The sequence below is a fragment of the Barbus barbus genome (assembly GCF_936440315.1).
Source record: "Barbus barbus genome assembly, chromosome: 17".
NCBI lineage: Eukaryota > Metazoa > Chordata > Actinopteri > Cypriniformes > Cyprinidae > Barbus > Barbus barbus.
This window is the reverse complement of record NC_136745.1, coordinates 7,763,552-7,787,279: the sequence shown is the minus strand read 5'-3', so window position 1 is coordinate 7,787,279 and position 23,728 is coordinate 7,763,552. Positions and strand designations below refer to the sequence as shown.

Sequence of the window (23,728 nt, the reverse complement as noted above, 5' to 3'; positions counted from 1 at the left end):
ACACATACAGCAAATATTTTGAAAACATTTACATGTATACATTTATATTCATATCATAAATATTTATTATATAAACGTTACATATTTTTATTAAATATATACATGCATGTGTGTATATTTATATAGGCTATACATAATAAATATATCACATATATTATGTAAACAAAAACCTTTATTTTGGATGCGATTAATCATTTGACAGCACTAGTAAAAAGATAGTAAAAATTATATCTGGTGTGTGAATAATTTTTGGTTTGACTGTATATGATCATGTGACACATAATGCAAATTTAGGGGATGAGAAGGCTTGCCTATCTAGCCCCTCCATCCCCTACAAAGCAGTGTGGGAATAAATGAGATGGCTCAGGGCCCCGCACTGTCACACTCTGGCCTGTAGGAGGCGCTCGCCTGTGCAGCGCTCATGTCTCCGCTCTGAACGCTCGCTCTTTCCTCAGCACGTTGTCTGTGCGGCCTCGACTTCCTTTCTGTGCGGGTTTCATGGCGAGTGATAGCGGGGAAGAGTTGATTCGCCTACCGTGACCACACCGAGCCGCTTTCTCCAGGTGAGTGCGGTGCGTTTCCCTGCTTCTGGCTCATCTTTGACGCAATACTCGCACCAGACTCTCTCTCGAGTTAGTGTGTGTGTGTGTTATTATGACTGTGTACGTCTCTCTCACACTCTGTGTTTAATGTTTGGTAGCTCAGTTAGCAACCAGTCTGAGCGCCTTTCTCGGTGTGTTCATTCACATGAGCAACGCTACAAGAGACGAATAGCGATTAAAAACCACAAATAAGCTCGTATAATGCTTTTAGGGGTTAATCGTGTAGTCAGTTGCATTGTGTCTTGCTGCATGTGCTAATTAGCTAGCACAGCGCTAACTGAAGAACTGCGACAAAACTAAGCTAAGTTGAAATCCGCTAAAGTGCTAGTTTAATCTGTTTACTCAAGTGTTTAAACCGTTAACTTGTTGACTGCGGCGATACGACGCTTCCAGGATGTATAAATATTTCACAGCATTTATGCGCTCTTCTGTAAGTTCAGTTAGTCTCTTCAGTCCTGAGCTACTTTACACACTCACTTAATGAGCAACAAGAGACTAAAGTTAACAATCACCAAGTGATGTGGCTCTCCTCAAAACACAGGGTAAATGATGTTTCGTTCGTTTATTTATTCATTCGTTTTACAAAGTTATTTAGACTTTAAGTATCAAATTTCAGTGAGTTGGTCCTAAATAAGGTGCTACTGAAGAAATGGGCGTTATTTCCCTCTCTGACGTGTCTAGGTTTATTATTATTATTATAAATAACGTAAAAACACTATTTTATGCTCTGCTCTTGTTTATAACTAATGCTTGTTTAACTATTTTATTTATTTATTTTATTGCAAAACTTGTAGAAGCATACATAAAACAGGGAAGCGAGACATTAATGTATTTCAACAGAGCAATCCTAAAAATAAGACGCATATTCTGGATTTGTGAACCTCAAATGAGGGTATTATCTATGCATACAAGTAGAAAAATTACATCCTTTTAGAAAAGTTGTCATAATGCATTCAAAAATGTCACTCTTTTTGTTATTTGTAAGTCTGAGAGATACGAGAGAGTCCAGTTCAACAAGAAAAGTGCCACTTTTTTGCAATTTTGCATTTAATATAAGAAAATTACCAACATGTTCAGCAGATAATAGCTTTGGATTTTCATAATTAAGAAACCTGTCTTTGTGGACTATTTTTCTCTCTCATCAGCTGCCATTATAAAGTGACGTCAGCGGAGTAGTTGATTGGCTTTGACGTCATCAGGTGGGTAGTTTCCTTACTTGACATTTTCCCAGCACTGTTTCTCAGTATCACTCATTTATGTGGGTGATGGATAACCTTTCCCATTATAAGTAGTATTTTACACTAGATGAAATGCATTGGGCATGATAACCGGATGATTAGTAGTTCAGAACACGCTTTTGGTCTGAATGTGAAATTGATCTTTGCAGGTGGATTTGGGTGGTTTCTGGACTGAACTCGGTGCTGTGCCCCCTCTTTCGTGGTGTTGTGGCCGTAGCTGGTCTTACTGAAGAACTGCCAGTCTATGGCTCTGATGGACAAACACAAAGTCAAGCGGCAGAGACTGGACCGCATCTGTGAGGGTGAGAAGATAAGACTTCTGCAATCAGATGAGATGGATAAAAATAGATCTTAATGACTATCAGCAACCCAGGTCTCTTTAAAGTCATCATTTGCACCACTTTACACTCATAATGTGAAAAGAGAAACTCAGGATGGGACTTGATTTTATTTGGAAATTGATTGGGTTGTGGAAAGTGGGTGTTACATAGTTAACCGAAGACACCTGTTGGCTAATTTAAGTCGAGATATTTTGTTTTGATAGAATCATTTATATCTTTGGTTTGATGTGCTCTGTTGACGATGTAATCTTGGCTTTCAGATGCACAGGCCTGAGAAGCATTATCTTAGTAGTCTTTAGTCTTTGAATTTTCCACTGTAGTCAATCAGATGTACTTTAGTTATTGAACACGTATGTATTGCCCTAAATGCATTCTTATTCAAATGTTTATTGAGAAGTGATTCATTATTTTATGTTTGTAAACCTTGAGTGAATCATCTGGCACGGTCAATGCTGTCAGTGTCTTCTGTGAACTGAGTGATGGATGGGTGATAGGGTTGTTTCTCGAATGTTTGGTATGTTTGTCTGGCAGGTACAGGACATGCGAAACAGTTTGAGCTTTGTTTTCTTAGCTTATCTGTCTGTCTGCAGCGACAAGCGGCTCAAACTGCTGTTAACCAGTGCCTGTGTGCACTGTGTTAAATAGCTCATTACTACTGAATGAATAGAGCTCCTGTCCATCTGACACTTTAATACGATCTGGGGAAAGCTAGTTCTTTAGATTTGGCAAATGTAGTCTTATCTCATAAAGATGCTCAGTTCCTTTTGTGTTGTTTGGCAGGTGCAACTACTCCTCATCAAAGACGTACTGATGTAGATGATGTTGATGTTAGACTCGCTTGCTAAAATTTAAATAGATCCTTAGTTGTGGCCCCAGTGTTTGATGGGTAGTTGTTGTATGATCAGATTTGTGAAATGTGCGGTATATATTTGGCATTACATCAAGACTTTTAGATGAACACTGAGTGTAATTCTGCATCTTTGCACTTTGGGAAACTTCGGAACTGCGTGTTTTGATTTCAGGCATTTGCATGCCCTGTAACTTTGCAGTTGATATAAATGGCATTAAAAATTATGGGACAAACCTTTTTGCAGATCGTATGAATACTTAAAGTCTGCATGGAATGAAATAATTTTCTAAATATCTTGTTCACAATAACATCAATAATCTAATGCATCTATGCATGTTTAACTTTAAATTTTAATCAAAATGACCGGGTCTCCCAATCATTTGTAGTCTGCAAAAACCCTTGCTCTTACAATCTTGCCTCCACTTTTGAGTGTAATGCCCACATCTAAAAACCAAGAACCAATTTCCTCCCATATAATTTTTTCTTCTTTTCGATAATCTGATATGTCAAAATGCAGAAGAAAAGATGTGTTGCTTCAGTTACATTGCTATTTTATAAGTTGCTACACTGTTCTGGCAGTGGGATGATGGTGCTTATTAAAGTAATAAGGTTGTGCTGTATTTAAAGTTGAGAGATAAGCCTTTACTGAATGCAAGAATACAGAGTTCCACATTGGCTGAAGGCAGTCGTTCAAGAGCAGAAGACCAAATGGAAATGGTTCACGGCTTGCAACCTTAGCTCATGTTGGGCCCTTTGCAAATGGCATTGTTAACCATATGGCACAGCCTATTGTATGTTATTGCTTAATTGTGGCATTTTAAATGCTAATTCAAATAGGGAGAGTGTCTTGAGCCGTTAAGCAATTTACATAGAGATTGTAAGCGGCAGCTTCACTCTGTTGCAAGTCTCATCAGCAGTAGCCTCGGGTCAAACCTTTCTATTAAGCAAAGCGAGTCGTTTTGTATGCAGATAACATCCTGTGAGAATATTTAGTGTCACTTGCACGGAGTATGATTTTTGCATTGCAAAAAGCCTTTTTTTTTTTTGTTTTGTTTTTTAATCTTGCTGATAATTTTCCTGATATTTAAATGCATGGCAGTGATATTTATCCAAGTGACAGCAAAAGAGAGAGCGGAGGGGGCGGGTGACGAGGATAACCGCGGAGTTTCTTCAGAAGAGCGGGGTCATGTAGATGTGAGCGGAACGAGGCTCTGTCTCTTTAAAAAACAACAACTGTCTAACTGCCTCTAGTGCTGCTTGTCAATGCCGTGGAGGTTCGTGCTGATTGGCCGGCGCTCAAAGCCCAGATCTCTGATTGGCCCGTCAGTGTGGGGGAGGGGCCAGTGTGGATGACATGGGAGATGGGAGTCTGCCAGGCAGAAACAGCCTGACACTGATTGTAAAGGGTGGAGGGAGAGAGCGGTAGAAGGAGAGGAGGGGAGAGAAGACAGGCGCGTGGATTTCATGATGCAAGGTTTGGACCTACATGTACCTGTTTGATGTTACGTGTGTGTGTGTGTGTCGCCTCGGAGATGCAGTAAATCACATGGGTGTGGTGTCAGAAGCAGGCGTAATTTTCTTTTTTGCCGCGTCTGGTGCGTGTCCTTGGAGCTTGAGTAAGAGTGTATGTGTGTGTGTGTTGGCCAAGCAGGAGGCAGGGTGTGGTGCAGCTGTATTATCATCCACCCACCCTTCCCCCCCTCTCCTTGAGACCGTGTGAGGACCATGTGGGGGGTGAAATGGCAAGGGAGGGAGAGCGAGAGAAGGTTTGGGAGGGGGGTGAAGCTGAGGAGAAACGAGCGCTGAATGAATGGCATTGTTTGCATGGCCATGCTTGTGCTGCGGCCCTCTCTCTTTCTCATGCAGCCTGGCGCGGACTCAACACACGGCATCTGTGCTCTCAGCGCCGCTCTCGCCATGACCCTACAGCAATAAGTGTTTGCATTGTTCCTTGCGACTGAATTTTGCCGCTCAGCTGTTTTATTCCTCCCCCTCTTGCCTGTTTTATATATTACGTGTTTTTTTTCCGCCATCACAGTGTGCGCTTTTCCACACAGCACTGATTTGCCGGGAAAGAGTGCAAATATTTGTGTTTTAAGACTCCTTAATCGTTCGCCGTGCACGGGAGTGTGATAACACGAGTGTGCGTTTTAGTGAACGTCACGGAGGCGTCTTACCCCACCCCCATCTCAGCCGCCAGTGCAGCAACACCTGTCAGTGATGGAAGGGGGGCGTTGAGTCTCAAAATCGTAGAATGTAACATGGCTGTTCAACCCTCTATGGACACCTTAGCAATTGAATCCCCATTGGCTAGTTATATATATTTTTTTGTTTACTCGCCACACTAATATACTATGTATGTGTGTGTGTAAGTATATATGTGTATATACACTCACCTAAAGGATTATTAGGAACACCATACTAATACTGTGTTTGACCCCCTTTCGCCTTCAGAACTGCCTTAATTCTACGTGGCATTGATTCAACAAGGTGCTGAAAGCATTCTTTAGAAATGTTGGCCCATATTGATAGGATAGCATCTTGCAGTTGATGGAGATTTGAGGGATGCACATCCAGGGCACGAAGCTCCCGTTCCACCACATCCCAAAGATGCTCTATTGGGTTGAGATCTGGTGACTGTGGGGGCCATTTTAGTACAGTGAACTCATTGTCATGTTCAAGAAACCAATTTGAAATGATTCGAGCTTTGTGACATGGTGCATTATCCTGCTGGAAGTAGCCATCAGAGGATGGGTACATGGTGGTCATAAAGGGATGGACATGGTCAGAAACAATGCTCAGGTAGGCCGTGGCATTTAAACGATGCCCAATTGGCACTAAGGGGCCTAAAGTGTGCCAAGAAAACATCCCCCACACCATTACACCACCACCACCAGCCTGCACAGTGGTAACAAGGCATGATGGAGCCATGTTCTCATTCTGTTTACGCCAAATTCTGACTCTACCATCTGAATGTCTCAACAGAAATCGAGACTCATCAGACCAGGCAACATTTTTCCAGTCTTCAACCTAGGGCTGGGCGATAAAACGATAACGATATGTATCGCGATAGACACGTGAACGATATCAATAAAAAATGTATAATGTATCGATAAAACGTTCGATATTTTTTATTCTTCGTCGGAAGAAAACAAAGGCTGCGAAGCAAGTTTGGTTGCATTAACAAAGGCACTCGCTCTCTGGTAACCTAGCAACGTAGGGAGTGACACGCTAACAGCCAATCATGTAACGGTATCAAGTTTGGTTGTGCCATATCGTTGTCTTGTGTCTAAGTGCGCACGCGCGGCTGAGAGTGCACGTCTGCAGCCAGACCCTATTGGCTGGTCTGCTGGATTCCTCTTCATAAGCAGAAAATGAGTGCCGCAGTGAGCGAGGAAATTGTAAATAAAAGAAAGTCAGCTCCTCCCAGTATGGCAGTTTTTTGGATATTATAAGTCTGACCGTAGTCAGACCAAATGTCGTCTGCAAATTATGCAAGACCGTCGTCCCCGCCAAGACTGGTAATACCACGAACTTGATGTACCACCTTAAAAAAAAATATCAATAATTATCGATATCGACCGATATGAAACACTGATATCATGATACAGTTTTCAGCCATATCGCCCAGCCCTACTTCAACCGTCCAATTTTGGTGAGCTCGTGCAAATTGTAGCCTCTTTTTCCTATTTGTAGTGGAGATGAGTGGTACCCGGTGGGGTCTTCTGCTGTTGTAGCCCATCCGCCTCAAGGTTGTGCGTGTTGTGGCTTCACAACTGCTTTGCTGCATACCTCGGTTGTAACGAGTGGTTATTTCAGTCAAAGTTGCTCTTCTATCAGCTTGAATCAGTCGACCCATTCTCCTCTGACCTCTAGCATCAACAAGGCATTTTCGCCCACAGGACTGCCGCATACTGGATGTTTTTCCCTTTTCACACCATTCTTTGTAAACCCTAGAAATGGTTGTGCGTGAAAATCCCAGTAACTGAGCAGATTGTGAAATACTCAGACCGGCCCGTCTGGCACCAACAACCATGCCACGCTCAAAATTGCTTAAATCACCTTTCTTTCCCATTCTGACATTCAGTTTGGAGTTCAGGAGATTGTCTTGACCAGGACCACACCCCTAAATGCATTGAAGCAACTGCCATGTGATTGGTTGATTAGATAACTGCATTAATGAGAAATTGAACCGGTGTTCCTAATAATCCTTTAGGTGAGTGTATATATCACACACACACACACACAGTGTATCAGTATATTATATAAAATGTTTAAGTGGCACAGCTTTTTAAATGTGACACCAGTCAATCAAGCATTCTATGATAATCAAGTATTATTTAATGATAGAATGATGCATATTAGTCATTTTAACTGAACTTAGTGCTTGGTGGTGGTGCCTTTTTGGTCATTCAGTGTTTCTGTAAAAAATGGGGGGAAAAACTAACAATAATACTGAGATGATGATGATGATAATAATGAATTCTACTAATAAGAGCAATATAAAACGCACTAAGGATTAACAAGCTGCTGGATTCATGTATATTAATGGGGTTGTGTGCATTCGCTCAAACTGATTTTGCTGAAATCAAAACTGGGACAGTATTAGGTGAGTGCCAGCCAATGAGATTGTCTTTTGTGCATGAGTTCCGCCTACTACCGGAGAACCTGTCAGTTCTTAAAAACTGAAGAATTCCAAAGGAACTGCATTATTTTGACGGGAAAATACAAAGAATATCGTTTGCATGTAGCGCGTCAATTCTGCATGTTATGTAAGACTCTCTCTGTCTCTGTCTTTGCGTGTGTGAGACAAAGCGACGGCGAGTCATGCACCTTCACACTGCAGTTTACGGTACATCAAATACAGGTGCGCTGCGCATCCATGCAGATGAACTGAAAGATGGCACAGATCGCTTGACGTGATTTACTCACAATGTAGAGGTTGCTGTTCGTGTCATCATCCCCTTCTGTTTTACTCCAGCATCGTTTAGCGGAAATAGGTTTTGGGATTTGTGAGTTCTTGGATGAATGGTTCAACACCCATTTCCACACTGCTATTCTTAGTCGAGTGTGATGAGATCATAATTATATGATGAGCAAAATCTCACACCTCGTTGTGCTATATTTCTGGTACATGCCGCCTCATTGCATCTCTTAAAATGGGCAGTTTCAGTGATGCCGTGATGAATTTCGTCGTTTGTTGCACTGTTTATGTAATGCAGTTTAATGATCGTGGTGCACAGAACATGATGGGAGTCTGATGGCACTGATCAATTAAGTTCTCCTATTGCATCCTTTCGTGTCTCGTCCTGGGAATCCTGTTTTCTTGCGCAAGGTTTGGGAAATTTCTCCCAGGCTGGATTTGTTTTTGCATTTACTCAGAAATGTCCTTCCTGTAGTTGTTCTGTGTTTAGCTGTGACAGGCAGAAGTTCCTCTTTGTCTGACATGTCAGCTTTTTACCCTGCTGATTTAAAAGGAATGTGCAACTATTAACAAAAAAAAAGCCATCACTGCTGAGTCAGTTGTGACTGTACTAAAATACTTGCTTTCACATACACACCGTTTCTGTGAAGTCCCTGCCACGTGCCATATATGCAGTGAATAAAGTGCTGCTTTGTGAGAAGGATGTTTGTTAAAAATATTTTGTGGCTTGTAGTACCAGTTCTCTTTAATTTGGCATTCTGTTTTGTAATGATGCTGTATTGCATTGCCAGAGTGTCTTCTATACTATGTTGCCAACTGTTATGTTCTGTAGCCTGTCTGCATCTCACAATTCGATCTAAAACAAGTGTTTACAATAGACAACAGTGCTTCAATGTGCAGAGATGCTTTTGAAAGTCACGGGTTCTTAGTAGGCATGTTCAAATCGCCATGTACTCAAAATGGACCACTAGTTTCTTTATCAAACATGTTTCTTAGGAGTGTATGGAAGGTAAGTGCAGACCTTTAGTAGGGTTATTGATAGATCGTCAGGTAAATAGGCCAAATAACTACATTACAGAAAACCGATATCTGCAGATTATCACACTAAAATTAAAGTTGCCTCAAAACACATTTCAAGCAGTTGTGCTTTAAATTGGATATTAATATTATTACAATATGTAATAGTTATTCTGAATTTGTTGATTAAGTAGCTTTCAGACCTTGATGGTGTTTTGTTGTATCTCTATGAATAGAGATGTGCACAATATTTTTACCACAAGATATAATGTAATCGAGTAGAATAGAATGCAGGGCTCACAAATGTTGAAATTTAAATAATTGTCATTTACTTGTCCTCATATCATTCCAAACCTGAGTGACTGACAAAAGCAGATATTTTGAGAAACGTCTCAAGTGTTATACAACTTTTTTTTTTTTTCAATTTCAATGAAAGTCAATGGACAGACCCCAAAACTTTTTGGTCACAAACATACTTCAAAATAAATGCAACGTCATAAGAGTGAGTAAATGAGAGAATTTTTATTATCCCTTGTTTCTATGTTTATTTAAATCTTTCTATATCTGATGTATTAGACCAGAAGTGGGTAGTGATGGTTTAGTAGTAGGATGAAGACCTGCAGTCTGCTGAATGTAGGTCATTATGAGTCATGTGAAGACTCCCTGCCCCCTTTCCTCATCTCCTTCCCTCCCTCTGTCCCCTGCTCACACTTTCGTTTGTCAGGTTGGGGGGGGTTGGGGTGGACCCTGGAGTTATTAGCTGTTGTTTTGCCTCATAAGTAATGATCATAAAACAGTTTCCTGGAATTTGAGGCCACTAACATTCAAAATATTATGAAATTCTCTATGGCTTTGCAATAGTTTGGCATCAATTTATATGGCCTTTTGTTGATGTAAATCATCAATTTGGTAGCAATGCTGGTAGTCTTGGTAGCCTCATAATGAGTTATGAGGATGTTTTTACAGGATGGTTATAGAATGCAGTTTAACTGTTGGCCAGCATTGCTTAGAGGAAACTGAAAGGAATGTAAAATCAGTCAACCGATCATACGTACCACCTAATCTGGTTTAATGAACCTTGAAGTGAATCTTGGTTGCAGATGATGGCAGATGCTGCTGTTGTTTATTAACATGACTAGCATCCAAAAGCCAAGCGGGTTTAAAATGTCTGCTTATACGCTGTGTTTTCATCCAAAGTTGCGAATTTAACTTTGTTGTGCAAAATTGAAATACATTTGCACCTTTTGCATCCAACGAGTCAGAGAACAAAATCGTCACTTCCTGGTAAACTGGCACTAGATATCACTAAGAAAAGTAGGAGAAGCCACTGAACATAATGATTTTCATATGTAATTACTTGCGCCTCGCAGCGAGCAGACGAAACTAAATTAATGCGGTCATTGCTTTCGGAGGTGGATGCCTGCTCTTTGGGAATGCACTTGTGTAATAGTTATGGAAGGCAATTATACAGAAATTATTTGACAGACTTTGCTCTGGCATTTTAAAATGACCATACCATTTCGGATGCTGTGGATCAAGTTATGCCATCCCATACCGCAAAGTTACATGGCTTTGTTTATGTGCATGGAGGAATTTACTCGGCAAATGTATTTCCATCTCCCATTATTCGATTTTTGTTCGATATTTGGCGTTTTCATCATTTGTTTCTGATACGGTACTTCAAAATGCGCATAAAAACAGGGTGATGCAAACATAGCTATAGTTATCTGTAATGAGAACAATGTAGAGTGCCCAGAATTGTAGGCATTTGAACAATTTGTGACCCTGGACCACAAAACCAGTCTTAAGTACCATGGGTATATTTGTAGCAATAGCCAAAAATACACTGTATGGATCAAAATAATTTTTTATGCCAAAAATCTTTTGGACATTAAGTAAAGATTGTTCCATGAAGTTATTTTGTAAATTTCCTACTCTAAATATCAACTTCATTTTTGATTAGCAATGTGCATTGCTAAGAACTTCATTTGACAACTTTTTAAAGGCGATTTTCTCAATATTTTTATTTATTGTTTTTTTTAGCGCCCTCATGCTGCATTCACACCAGACTCGAATGAAGCGTTAAGCGCGAGTGATCTACATGTTAAGTCAATGCAAAGATGCGAAAAGACATCCTGCGGCGCGATCGTGCAAGTTGAAAAATCTGAACTTTGGCGGATATTTGCGCCGCGTTAACCAATCAGGAGCTTGCTCTAGTAGTGACGTGATTTACGAGCAGAGGCAGAAATCCGAAACGACAATAGAGATGGTGTTGATGGCGCAGTGGATAAGACACATGCCTTTGGTGTGAGAGACCCGGGTTCGAATCCACTGTGAGACACCAATGTGTCCCTGAGCAAGACACTTAACCCCCTAGTTGCTCCAGAGGCGTGCGACCTCTGACATATATAGCAATTGTAAGTCGCTTTGGATAAAAGCGTCAGCTAAATTAATAAATGTAAATGTAGAACAAAATCATTGTCGCTGTATGTGGATACCCGGAGCTGTACCATAGACCAAAGATTACCTGTTAGATTTACCCAAAACTATTTACATCTTATGTTTATCCACTACAGAGACCTCAGAGCCAGCGGCAAATGTCAGAAGGACTAGCCGAGGTTATGCTCCTCTCTTCGGGATACATGAGCACGAGCGCCCGTGATCACCTGGAGCTCATGGCTCCGAAATCGGCCAAGCACATTTTTTATAATTTTTGCTGTTTTTATAAATAAACTGCAGATTTGAGTTTTAAACAACTACATTCTCGGCTGAAATATAGTTGGCAAAATGTTCAAGCGTCCAACTACGCGCGAGTAGCACGATTTATCCGCGCAAGTCACGTCTGGTATGAACGCACTGTCAGATTCAAGATTTTCAAATAGTTGTATCTTGACCAAATATTGTCCTATCCTAACACTCCATACATCAATGGAAAGCTTATTTATTCAGATGATGTATAAATCTCAATTTTGAAAAATTGTCCTTTATGACTGGTTTTGTGGTCCAGGGTCACATTTGAGTCCCCGCTACATGTAAGAAATGACTAATACGGTTATTTTGGGTGTCCTGCAGGCATTCGACCACCCATCCTCAATGGCCCCATGCACCCTCGTCCTCTGGTGGCGCTGCTGGATGGCCGGGACTGTACGGTGGAGATGCCCATCCTGAAGGACGTGGCCACCGTGGCCTTCTGTGATGCCCAGTCCACCCAGGAGATCCACGAGAAGGTAATGTCACAGGTTGTGGCCATATCTCAGGGCTTTATATAATGTTTCATAGGTTTTTACTCTGAGCATTTCTTGCTGCTGCAGGTCTTAAATGAGGCTGTTGCAGCTTTGCTCTACCACACCATCACGCTCTCGCGAGACGACCTGGACAAGTTCAAAGGTCTTCGGGTCATTGTGAGGATTGGCAGTGGTTTTGACAATGTTGATATAAAAGCTGCAGCAGAGCTGGGTGAGTTTTATTCCTGTGTTGTGAAATGATTGTGTTTGAGTGCGTGAGTTTGTCAAACTGACCGTTTATACTGGTTCTTTGTGTTAAACAGGTATAGCAGTGTGTAATGTGCCAGCTGCGTCTGTGGAGGAGACGGCAGACACCGCCATGTGTCTAATTCTGAATCTATACCGCCGCGTCACCTGGATGCATCAGGCTCTGCGCGAGGGCACCCGTGCATCCAGCGTGGAACAGATCCGGGAGGTGGCCGGAGGCGCGGCACGTATTCGAGGGGAAACGTTGGGCATCATTGGACTGGGTGCGTCCTGATGTGTTTTACTTATGTGTGGGCTTAAAAAATCAGCTCACTTAAGGCGACAGCTGACAGCAAATGTAACTTTTATACCTATAAAATAACTAGAATACAAGTTGTACTACTAAATATAAAACATGACACACTGCAGCTTAATTTTAACTAAATATTAAAATTAACAAAATATTTATTTAAAAAAAAAAAAAGACTTGAGCAAGCAAGACACTACAGGCAAAATGGTGTTGTTTTTTTCATGCACTGGTCCATTTTGAAATTGTGAGCTTTTTGGCTTTTCATAATGTGTGGTTTTAGACTAGTTGTAATAAAATACCCAAAATACACACTTAAATTTTTATTTCGATGCACTTTGTCTAGTTGCATCTATAGACTGTTTCAAAACATATATTTAGAAGACATTTTCTCCTGTAAAGCTCCACTTTAGTAGCACTTACACCAAAGTTTAAAGTTTTATATTTTTACAAAGGGTTTGTTCTTGTGCTGTCAAATTGATTAATCGCATCAAAAATAAGTTTGTTTACATAATCTATGTTTGTACCGTGTAGGGATGTGCATCTCCATAACTGAGGCCGATGCGATGCGCATCTCGATGCATAGCCAACGATACGATACATTGAAGATGCATATGCAGCAGCTAGAGATGCGATACGATTCACCCCTATTACGATGCAGTGCGATTCGATTTCGATTCAACACAATGCGATTCGATGCAATACGATCCAATGGAAAAAATATGATCGCTTTTATTTCTTTGGTTCAGACAGACAGCAAATCATAAATTTGTTGTGTCTTCTGACTTTTAATGCCTCGGCCTGTTTCATAAAACAAGTTTACCAAATAGGCCAAGCTTATTTCAGTTAGTCTGACTCGCAGTCAAATGATTTGGTTCCATAAAGCAAATTTAACACTGACCAATAGGAATGCAATAATATTTCCACTGACTCTCTCACATACTATCATAGCCATGCAGCCTTTCTCTCTGGTTTTATAACAGCTGTACCTTTTATAGTTAGAAAACAGATAGCATTAGAACATTACAATCTAACATTGCTCTTTCAAGCATTAACAATCACTAAACTCAGTTAAAATTACTAAATTAAAACTACATTTTAACTGCTATAAGAAACACACATTAACTCATCTGAGCTTAGTAGTTACGACTGTATTAGCTTACATTTTATTTACCCATTACAATAGTCCCTTTACAGTTACTGCTATCATAAAATGCATATTTGACTCCGAATCATTGCGCTCCTATTTTAGCGCGCAGCAGCGGTCCACTCGCGTAAGCCCACTCCTGACAGCAAAATGGATACATTTGCATGACTTTCTAACATTTACAGATGTCAGTTATGCACTGAGGAAAACAAAACGTCTCAAATGCATTAAACAGCACACAGTTTAGAGAGGAAAAATCAATCTACCTATGAAATATTGGTCACAGATTATTGGTCACTTTCTAAACAAAAGTGTAGCGCATCCACTAGTAATTAAATATAAATAATTTTTTACTGATGCAAATGTGTTCGAAACGATGCATCGCGATACAAATGCCAACTTGTATCCGATGCACACTTTTTAAATCGATGCATCGTTAACTTTTTTTTTTTTTTTTGCTGATGCACCGAGCGAATCGGGGAATCTTCCCATCCCTAGTACCGTGTGTATTTATATGTAAATACACACATACATGTATATATTTAAGTGTGTGTATGATTTCTATTATACATAATTATAAATGTATATTGCATATTTGTCTTTAATGTATGCATATATAATGTATTCATATACATATAAATATACACAGTACACACAATTATATTATGTAAACACTCGATTTTAGATGCAATTAATTGATTCTACAGCACAATTTGTTCATATATTGTTCATACATATGCCTGATTTTACACATTTTATTCCTAAAATCATTGTAAATTTTTATTCACAGTATTATGTGGCAGTATTTTATAATTACTGTATTTAAATAAAATGAAACGTGAATTTAGAACCTGGCTTAATCCAATGTTCATATTTCTGTTCTGGAAATGTGTGAGAATTAGTGCATATTTAAGTAGATAATATGTAATTTTCATATTTAAACATAACATTCCATAAAACCTGTAATACAAAAAAGGGTTGCTATTTTTATTGTAATCAACTTGAGGAAGTATGGTGTTATCTATTTATTTATTTTTAAAGCCCTGTTCACCTGGGGTGTTTTGTTTTAAAATGAATCACCAGTGAGTCTTCTTTTCTGAACCTCAATCTAATCTCAGGTTTAATCACTGATTTGAGGTTAGTAATGTGGTCCAAACTGAGACTAAAATCATTTATGATGGCTGTTTTTAGGACGTATTGGTCAAGCAGTTGCTCTGAGGGCAAAGGCCTTTGGGTTTGGAGTGATTTTCTATGACCCTTACCTGCCGGATGGGGTGGAGCGATCACTAGGGCTCCAGCGCATGGCGACACTACAGGACCTGCTCATCCACTCGGACTGTGTCTCGCTACACTGCAGCCTAAACGAGCACAACCACCACCTCATCAACGACTTCACCATCAAACAGGTACAAACACAACTCTCTTCTCATAAAACAGCACTGTTGGAGCCGTAAGGTGTTCTGACTGCTTTTGGTATGAACATCAGAGTTTGATTCATTTGCTTCATGTGAAAGCTGTTTTTTGAACTTGGGTTTACGCAACGGAACCGCACCCATTGTTGGATTATGGTTCATGTGGACTCGCAGTTGGTATGACGACAATCCGGCCTGATTTTCAGAAGTAAACTGTCAATGCCATGTGCATTACACATTTATTTTCAAGATAAATGGGGAAAAGTTTATTTTGCACAACTAGGAAACCCACTGTATTTGAGTGCAAAATAGCTTGCTGTAAAAAAGAGGCCTGTGTTTTCAGGAGATCAGAGTTTCAGCATATTTTTTTTACCTGTTGGTGCAGGACACTATAGTTCATTTATGTAAGTGAGGATGGCAAAATAAAGTAAACTGTGACGCATTATACCAACAATTCTTCATACAGTGGACTACCAGTAAAGTTAAAAAAACAAACAAATTGGGACCAAATATGCAGACACTTTGACCTGACCATGTTTTGCTTAAGTGTTTTTTCTTTAATTGCTAATGCAACCTTTTTAGACCACAAACTGAACAAAATTAAGCATTGCTTGGTAATTGGTAGGCCTAAATTGGTATTATCTAATTGTGTACTTGGGCTGAATAGCTGTCAGCTGTTAAATTTAATTCATTACATACCTTTCTATCAAAGTTATCAGGCATTATCAAGATGAATTTGTTCTAAACTGGGATATTGTGAGATGTTGAAGGTGTCTGAATACATTTTGGTTTGACTATATATATGTGTGTGTGTGTGTGTGTGTGTTTGTTTGTTTTAGGGGCTCTATGTTGTCACTTTGAGAATCAATAAAAAAAAAAATCCTGAGATTAAAATATTTACAGATGACTACTATATACAAAATATAAAGCTGAAAATAATGCTGTGAGAACCATTTGTTACATATTGTCTGAAAATCTAGTGAAAAGTTTGGATATTTGAAATGGAAAGTGTTTAGGAACCCTGGGAGATTGATGTGGAAATGAACCAAGTGTGAACTCTTATAGCAAGTTGAATTTGGCTTCCTTTTAGTTTCTATCAATGCTTTTATTTGTAGATGCGTCAGGGCGCCTTCCTCGTGAACACGGCGCGTGGCGGTCTGGTGGATGAGAAGGCTCTGGCCCAGGCTCTGAAAGAGGGCAGAATACGGGGAGCAGCCCTGGACGTCCATGAGACAGAGCCCTTCAGGTGAGGGACACAAGTTTCCTGTTTGCTTTCATTATTATTCTGACATGTTACTGGTACAGTCATTTTCAGTTTCACTAAACTACGATGAAATAATTTTCTAATCCACATTCAACCGTTGACCTGTCAAAGCTGGAGGTTTTTTTTTTTTCTATCATGACACTAACTCCATTTTCTTCACCAGTTTCTCTCAGGGCCCACTGAAGGATGCCCCAAATCTTATCTGTACCCCACACACATCCTGGTACAGTGAACAGGCTTCCATTGAGGCCAGAGAGGAGGCGGCGCGGGAGGTGCGCAGGGCCATCACAGGTCAGAAAACACTAGGTGTTTGTTATCAACCTGTGCCTGCTGTGAATAATTTGTTTTGTGTATTATTCATTCCATGTAAGTGTTGCAACGCATGCTAGAGTAATACAAAACATTGAAGTATTCATGTGCAGTTCTAATTAAACTCCAGCAAGTTTTTGCATGGGTACGAATGACACTGTTCTCTTGTGTCCATGCAGGTCGTATCCCAGACAGTCTTAAAAACTGTGTGAATAAGGAGTATTTGATGGCAGCCTCTCAGTGGCCGTCTATGGAGGCCACCACCGTTCACTCTGAACTCAACGGAGCTGCAGCCTATAGGTAACTACACCTCCATCCTGACTGCCATTAGTGCATTTACTAGGGCTGTGAAAATAAATTGATGCATCGCGAATCAATTTTCTCGAGTCGATTCTGAGCTTAGTTTTGAAGAGCAGATGACACTGCATGCTTTGGAAACAGCTGTACTCTGCTTGTTTCCAAATCCTTACACACACTTGAACCTAAAATAATCATTCATAAAATTCGAAAAGGTTAAAGCGAGTTACAGGGGTGTTCACAGTGGGCTCTGTTTCCATTAATCTTGCGCAGTGTTGGGTGTAACTCGTTACTGTAATTACTTATCCACTGAAAAGGTAAGGGATTACTGTTAATTTTTTGGTAATTTAATTAGTTACTTATAAAGTTCTTGCGTTACATAATGTAAATAATTTCAACAGTTCTAAAATCAATATTGAATTTGAAATCTAAATTTACCGTCTAAAGATAAAATTGAATGCAGCGTCTTTAACCCTGCGTGTTCACTTTCAGTTTTTCTTGATTCACAGAGAAACCTGAAATACTCAGATACAGATAAGACTAAAATCATACGAATCTAAAAAAGGGCTTACTTTTATTTGTGTACACTGGCAATAATTTACCTTAGAAGAACAGTGCAATCTGACACTGCTTTATTCAGCAGAGAAGATCATTTCTGTAATTTATTCTTACCTACATTAGTTAACGTGTTAACTAATTAGTTATTTTTACAAAAACCTGTGTGGATTTTACTAGTTGGGCTTTTCCTGAACATCTTGAGCATTTCTATTTGTTATCCAAAGAAGGTTACTTTTTTTTTTTTATTTAATTTATTTTTTTTTATAAAAATGTTTGAGTTACAGTTGTTTTAAAGCTAAAAGGCTAAACTATTCTGTTTGACTCAAATTGGAAGAATAAAGAGTTTAATTTCTATTAAGGTTTATAGGGATTTTAAGATGTAGCCTAATAAGCGATTTGAATTAAGTTACTTATTGAGGAACTAAATGACTTTTCAGACAGAGTAATTAGTAATTTAAATACAATATTGATGATGTAAATAGTAATTAATGACTACTAACCAAACTCTGATCTCGCGTCATAAGCATTCGGAGTCAAGGTGAAATACAGGACTCAGCCGAAGCGGTCTTCTTCATGAGCATTTGAGTGTACAGATAAAAAGTAGATTAGAGCGCCATCTGCTCTTAGAATCGATTCCAGAGAGAATCGCGATGCATTCAGATGATGTCAGAAACGATCCACGAATCGATTCTGCATCAATTTATCCTCGCAGCCTTCACTTTTACTGTATGTCAGCATATTTGAGAGAGTGAAAACATGTCTCTGTCGTAGGTTCCCTGCAGGGCTGATTGGCGTAGCAGCGGGCGGGCTGCCTGGAGCCGGGGCAGGAGTGGAGGGCATTGTGGCTGGATCTCTGCCCCTGGCCCATGGCATCGCCCCGGTTTCACACCCGCCTCATACCCCCTCGCCCGGGCAGCCCTCCAAGGCCGAGGCGGACAGAGACATCCCTTCCGACCAATAGCATCCCAGCACATTCCATCTTTGCCCTGATCGATGCCCTTTCACCTCACCCGGGGGGGGACTGACGCCCCCGCTTTCGACGTGACCTCGGGTCACCCCAGTCCAACAGAACACGTGTACAAACCCAGGAGTGAAACCCTATACCCCGAGCGTGCCCCTCATTTCCACTCGCTGTCTCCTCTGTGGTTCACTTTGGCAGAAAGCAATAACTTCTCTCAAGGATTCAATAATTGGGTTGATACACACACTATTTCTAAGCAACGAAATCCCAGTTCCTTTGCTTTGTATCTGCTCTGGACTAGTTGGAGTTTGTTTTTCCGAGTAGTGTTTCTTACATTTCTGTTCTTTTCTTACCTGTTTTAACAGCGTGGAAATAAACGCATGGACCTTGTTTTCTTTCCTTCGTCCCCTGCCCATCATTCTCCTAGCATACATTTGTAAAACCTTCTCAACCTGTCCTATCTTAGCAAACGTTTGATCATCAAAACAAAGCAACAGCTGGCTAACGTCTTTGATTAAATTCAGCAGCCATCAGCAATTATTTCACAGCTGGTGTTCAATAACTGAGATCAAGGCTAATGGTTGTGGCCCGTGGCTAAGAGTAACAGTCCATGGGAAGAGCTCAGATGTTTCGCGTTCCTCTCACTCTCTCTTCATGTGGAAGGCATCTTCTAGATTTGTCCATCCTCTCTCTCCCTTTCTTTTTGCAGAGAAACAAGAGATCTTCACCCCCAGAGCTGTTGGGGGTGTGATCATGTGCTCCACTTTAGTCACAAGATTTACAGCGTCCGTATTGCCTGAGGTCTGCATAACAGTGTCATTGAAATCGCATACGTGAGATTTTGTTTGCTGCTTGCGAATGATGATGGGAGTTTGCTCATAGGCAGCCAGCTTCATAAATGAGAAATTTCAAACAAAGCCATATTCATAGTGTATAGCATCTCTAACTTAAGACATATCTGCAAGATTTGACCTAAACCTACACTCAAAAAAAAAAAAAGTTATTTTTACAATGTGTGCGTACAACATTGACCTCCGCTTGACTCATACTGAGATCCACCATAGCTAAGCTGATAACATTGGCACCTTTTTTTTATTCGTATCCGTTTGAAGAATATTTGCCTTGTTTTCCATATGTTCTCTCTGTCCTTGATTATCTCTTGCTGTACTTCCTCCTTGTGCCTCCTTTTTTCCGATTAGGCCTTCTCTTTGTGTCGCGGCGAGGCACGCTCGTCCTCCGTCGATTCCCATGAAATCACTGTGTAGCGCATCCGCCCGTCTGCCCTGCCCTTCCTCCTTCCCACAAGGCACTTAAACTCTTAACACCCACTCAAACACATTTTCATACAGGCCTGACAAACTGCGCTTCAACCACCTTTTTGTGAGGAGGTCCTGGTGCTCTGGAGGCTGCAGTAGCGTTGAAGGCCAGCAGGTGGCGCCGACTCGCTAGCCCCCAGGTTCATTGCTGATGAATTCATCCCCGCTCAGCTGACGCTTGCACAGAGAGCCTCTAGTGAAGGTTTAGTGGAAAATCAGACCTGTTGTGGGCCGCACCATCTGTCGACACTTCCAGATACTCAGGATGGGCGAATTAATGCAGGTCATATACCCTGAGCTTGACATTTTCATGGGCGTCTTCTATGATACCAGCCTTCGTTTTCTCTGTTTTCAGCATTTAGAGCACAGAAGATAAGGTGGAAAGAATGTAAAAGCTAGGTCACTGGAACGCTGGTTGCTTTCCAAAGAAGGTAGGAGAGTGTCTCGGGATAGCGTTCTGTCTGAAGAGAAAGGCCTTTCTAGTACCTCAGTAACAGATATTGAATGTATGCTCAACTTTCTCGCTTTGTACAGCTTTTTTAGATCTTAGGTTCCTATTTCTGAGGGGGTGTGTATGCGTTTGCATGTGTGACCGTGTGTGGCTGCTTATCCAGTGCATCAGTTATTCGCAAATGACAAAATAAAGCTTTTTTTTTTTTTCATTATTCCTCCAACTGCATAGGATGTCTATTATATTGTTTCATTAGACGTAGTTTGAATCTCAGGCTTTTGCTTTAGGAAGTTCTTGATCTGTGATTTTTGTAATTTTCTGTATAAAGGAGCAGTTTGACGTCTTCGTCGAGATGTCTGCTAATAAACGGAGGAGGTTTGAAACTACGCGATTGAGGATGCTTTCGTGATAGCCGATGTTGTCGTAAGTGTCCCAGATCCTCATGGATTCATGCATGATAACGAGATGGTCGTACCTATCAGGCCCCTCCCCCTCGCTTCCCATTGGCCACGTTTTTGATGTTAAATTTTGAGTGACGTGCAGCTTTTCCTAGACTGAAGTGATGCCCTTTATTCTCATCAAGACTTTATAGCTGCTCTGTAAAGTTTCTCCGTACTACAGCGTTTTTGAATTTTTCGAGTTTCTTCTAGCATTATCGTGGTGTTTCTTTGCCGTCAGCATTATCCAGCTTTGATATGAGATGTGCACTGTGTTAACAAAGAAATGAGATGTTTCGATCTAATTTGTGTCATTCAGTGTTCAACATGTTGTATTGAAACATTTCAAGACGAGTCTCGTTCTATCCTTTCGCCCTCAGCACCCTCGTCGTCCTGCGGTCCCCTCGCTGCCTTAATGTCGTAGATTGCGGTGAATCGTTTTCCTTGACAAAACCTCTTTCCCCCCCGCAAACACACATGCAAGAGAGAGGAGGCTGTTTCTTTAGCCATATGTTGCTCTGTGTGCTTGATGCATATTTGTGGAGAACACAAATGGCTTTCACTTTGAGGTGTGAAATGCTCAGGCACTATGAAAGACCCTTTCAGGAGCCGCCGATGTGGTTAAATCTAGTCTGTGAAGGGAGGCTGGAGAGGACAGATATGGACTCGCAGCAGTCGGGTTCTCTCTCAGGGTTCTAATACACACACATCCTACAGCCGCCAGTTACACTCTTCCTCCATCCCAACGAAGGTCGTGTTGTAGGTCTCCAGAGCTCTCCTACACAGTCCATCTTTCAACAGTGAGTGTCCTGTGATATTTTTCCTTTCTATCGCTCTTTTCTCCTTACTTTTTGCGTATTTGTCGCACTGACACCTAACAACAACAAGAATGAATGTTTTAATAGAACTGCGTGTAACGTTGAAGTTGGGAAATGTATTTTTACAACATGTGAACTTTTTATTCCTTTCTTTTATCTTCTTTTTGTTGTGAATTGATTTATTTTTTTTCTCCCCATCACCAGACTGCAAAAAAGTAAAAGCCACAAAAAAAAAAAAAAAAAAAATCCTGTAACTAGGCTCTTAAGCTTTACTTTTGTTTTTGTTTACTTTTTTATTAGAAAACAATCATGTTTGTGATGGTAACCTCTGATGGGAAATTCCACAAGGTATTTTAATAAAATCCTAAAGATTAAACCCTTGGTCGCTCACTCTTTTATAACCTGAATTAAAGTTGAACCATGAAGTCAAGACATACACGACCATTCAAAAGTTCGAGAAATTAAGTCAATATGCAGTAAATATATTTTTAATGTTTCAAAAGATTCCTAAAAAAACATTTTCTTCAGGATTGTTTGATTAATAAAAAGTTCTCAGCATATTAGACTGATTTCTGAAGGATCATGTGACACTGAAGATACTTCTAAAATGCTTGTATATAAAAAACTTTTGAATGGTAGTTTATTTTAAATGAGCAGCAAGAACTTTGTACTTTCAAGTAGGAAAATTAAACCAATTTATCCATCAGGAATTGTTTGGATGGTGAAAGTGATTTTCTATTCCAGAATAATGTGTGTGAGTTTGCTAAAACAGTGTGTAAACCTGTAGAGACTTTATGTAAATAATATTTTTGATGAAATATTACAAAGATGGGTGGTTTTCTGTGTAGTAACATCGTACACCGTAATACCAGAAACATGAATTGAGTCATGTCAGTTTGAGTTGAACTCTAACAATGTCATTTCTCTTTAATATTTAGTTTATTTTAAATGTTGGTGTGAGTTTAGCCAAGCGCTCATAACACGAGTTTTCCAGACTTGCTCTTCAGGTGTTAGCAGTTTTGTTCATACAACATCTTTGGCTGTAGGGAAAAGAAAGCACAGTTTGAGGTGATTAAAGGGAGGAAAGTATTTAGTAGTGTATTTTTAGCAGGGTTCTCCCTCAGAATGTGTCCTGATGGTGGTTTATCAGCTAATGGCCCCAGGTGCTGATGTTGCCAATCTGGTTAATGAGGTGTTCAGGGCATATACCCCCTACCTCTGCTAGCTGAAATTGTTACCAAATGTCTCTGAGGAACTCCTCCTGCCACACATTAAGTCCTGTTGTCATCCGTTAAGGACAGGAAAACACTTGTGCATAAATGAGTTTTGTAGTGTTAGTGTTTTTTTTAGTGTGGCGCCTGATGTTCGTGCCATTTCAGTTTGTTGAAAACTGAAGTTTAGGAGTGTAGGTTATCCATAAAGGTTTGGCAGTAAACATTCTTTGTCTTGTAAATAAAGGAAACTTGTTTAAATGGGCTGTCTTGGAAAAACAATGTATATTGTTTTTCTGTATATTTGTATATATATAAAAAAATGTATGTGTGTATATACATACACATACACTTAGTTGAAGTCAAAACTTTACATACACCTTTCAGAATCTGCAAAATGCTAATTATTTTACTATGGTTTTTCCTTCATGAGCATCAGTGAGCATTTGAACTTTCTGTAATAGTTGCATATGAGTCCCTCAGTTGTCCTCAGTGTGGAAAGATGAATCTTAAAATCATAGTCATTGCTGGAAAGGGTTCAAATACACAAAAATGCTGGAAAACCAAAGAATTTGTGGGACCTGAAGGATTTTTCTGAATAACAGCAGGCAGTTTAACTGTTCAGGACAAACAAGGGACTCGTGAACAACCATCACTAAACAAAAAAACAGCTTTGGATCGTTCAGGTAACACAGTATTAAGAATGAAGTGTATGTAAACTTTATTTTTATAAATTCAACTATTTTCTCTTGTGGACTATATGTAAACATCTTGTGTGTGAAATATCTTATTAAGGTC

The 23,728-nt window shown here is 40.1% G+C and overlaps 2 protein-coding genes across 6 annotated transcripts in view; both read left to right on the top strand.

The window, feature by feature from the left end:
• Positions 1 to 380: 380 nt before the first annotated feature.
• LOC306883279 (C-terminal-binding protein 1-like) lies at positions 381 to 22,092 on the top strand. Of its 2 annotated transcripts, none has more exons than XM_079438424.1 (11): positions 381 to 563; positions 1,748 to 1,801; positions 1,990 to 2,142; positions 12,045 to 12,199; positions 12,284 to 12,428; positions 12,520 to 12,726; positions 15,088 to 15,302; positions 16,424 to 16,554; positions 16,736 to 16,863; positions 17,061 to 17,181; positions 18,508 to 22,092. In XM_079438424.1, exons 3-11 carry the CDS (start codon positions 2,085 to 2,087, stop codon positions 18,695 to 18,697), a joined length of 1,350 nt encoding a protein of 449 aa, XP_079294550.1. In that variant the 5' UTR covers positions 381 to 563; positions 1,748 to 1,801; positions 1,990 to 2,084; the 3' UTR covers positions 18,698 to 22,092. The 2 variants fall into 2 exon arrangements, with proteins under 2 accessions (XP_079294550.1, XP_079294551.1); XM_079438425.1 differs by having other exon boundaries at positions 482 to 572.
• LOC306883282 (spondin-2-like) overlaps positions 20,220 to 23,728 on the top strand; it is a 29,653-nt gene continuing 26,144 nt past the window's right edge. Inside the window, exons 1-3 of one of the 4 annotated variants that reach the window (XM_079438438.1) lie at positions 20,220 to 20,296; positions 20,369 to 20,444; positions 20,793 to 20,887. The gene's annotated coding sequence lies outside the window, so the exon portion shown is untranslated. Of the gene's footprint in view, positions 21,702 to 23,728 lie in introns of all 4 variants that reach the window. The other 3 variants (XM_079438437.1, XM_079438434.1, XM_079438435.1) reach the window with 3 other exon arrangements.

Bases quoted from the DNA above. Each gene is read 5' to 3' on its own strand.
- LOC306883279 (XM_079438424.1), top strand. From the start codon at position 2,085: ATGGCTCTGATGGACAAACACAAAGTCAAGCGGCAGAGACTGGACCGC. The intron at 12,429-12,519 runs GTGAGTTTTATT...TGTGTTAAACAG, and splicing joins AAAAGCTGCAGCAGAGCTGG to GTATAGCAGTGTGTAATGTG. The intron at 17,182-18,507 runs GTAACTACACCT...TCTCTGTCGTAG, and splicing joins AACGGAGCTGCAGCCTATAG to GTTCCCTGCAGGGCTGATTG.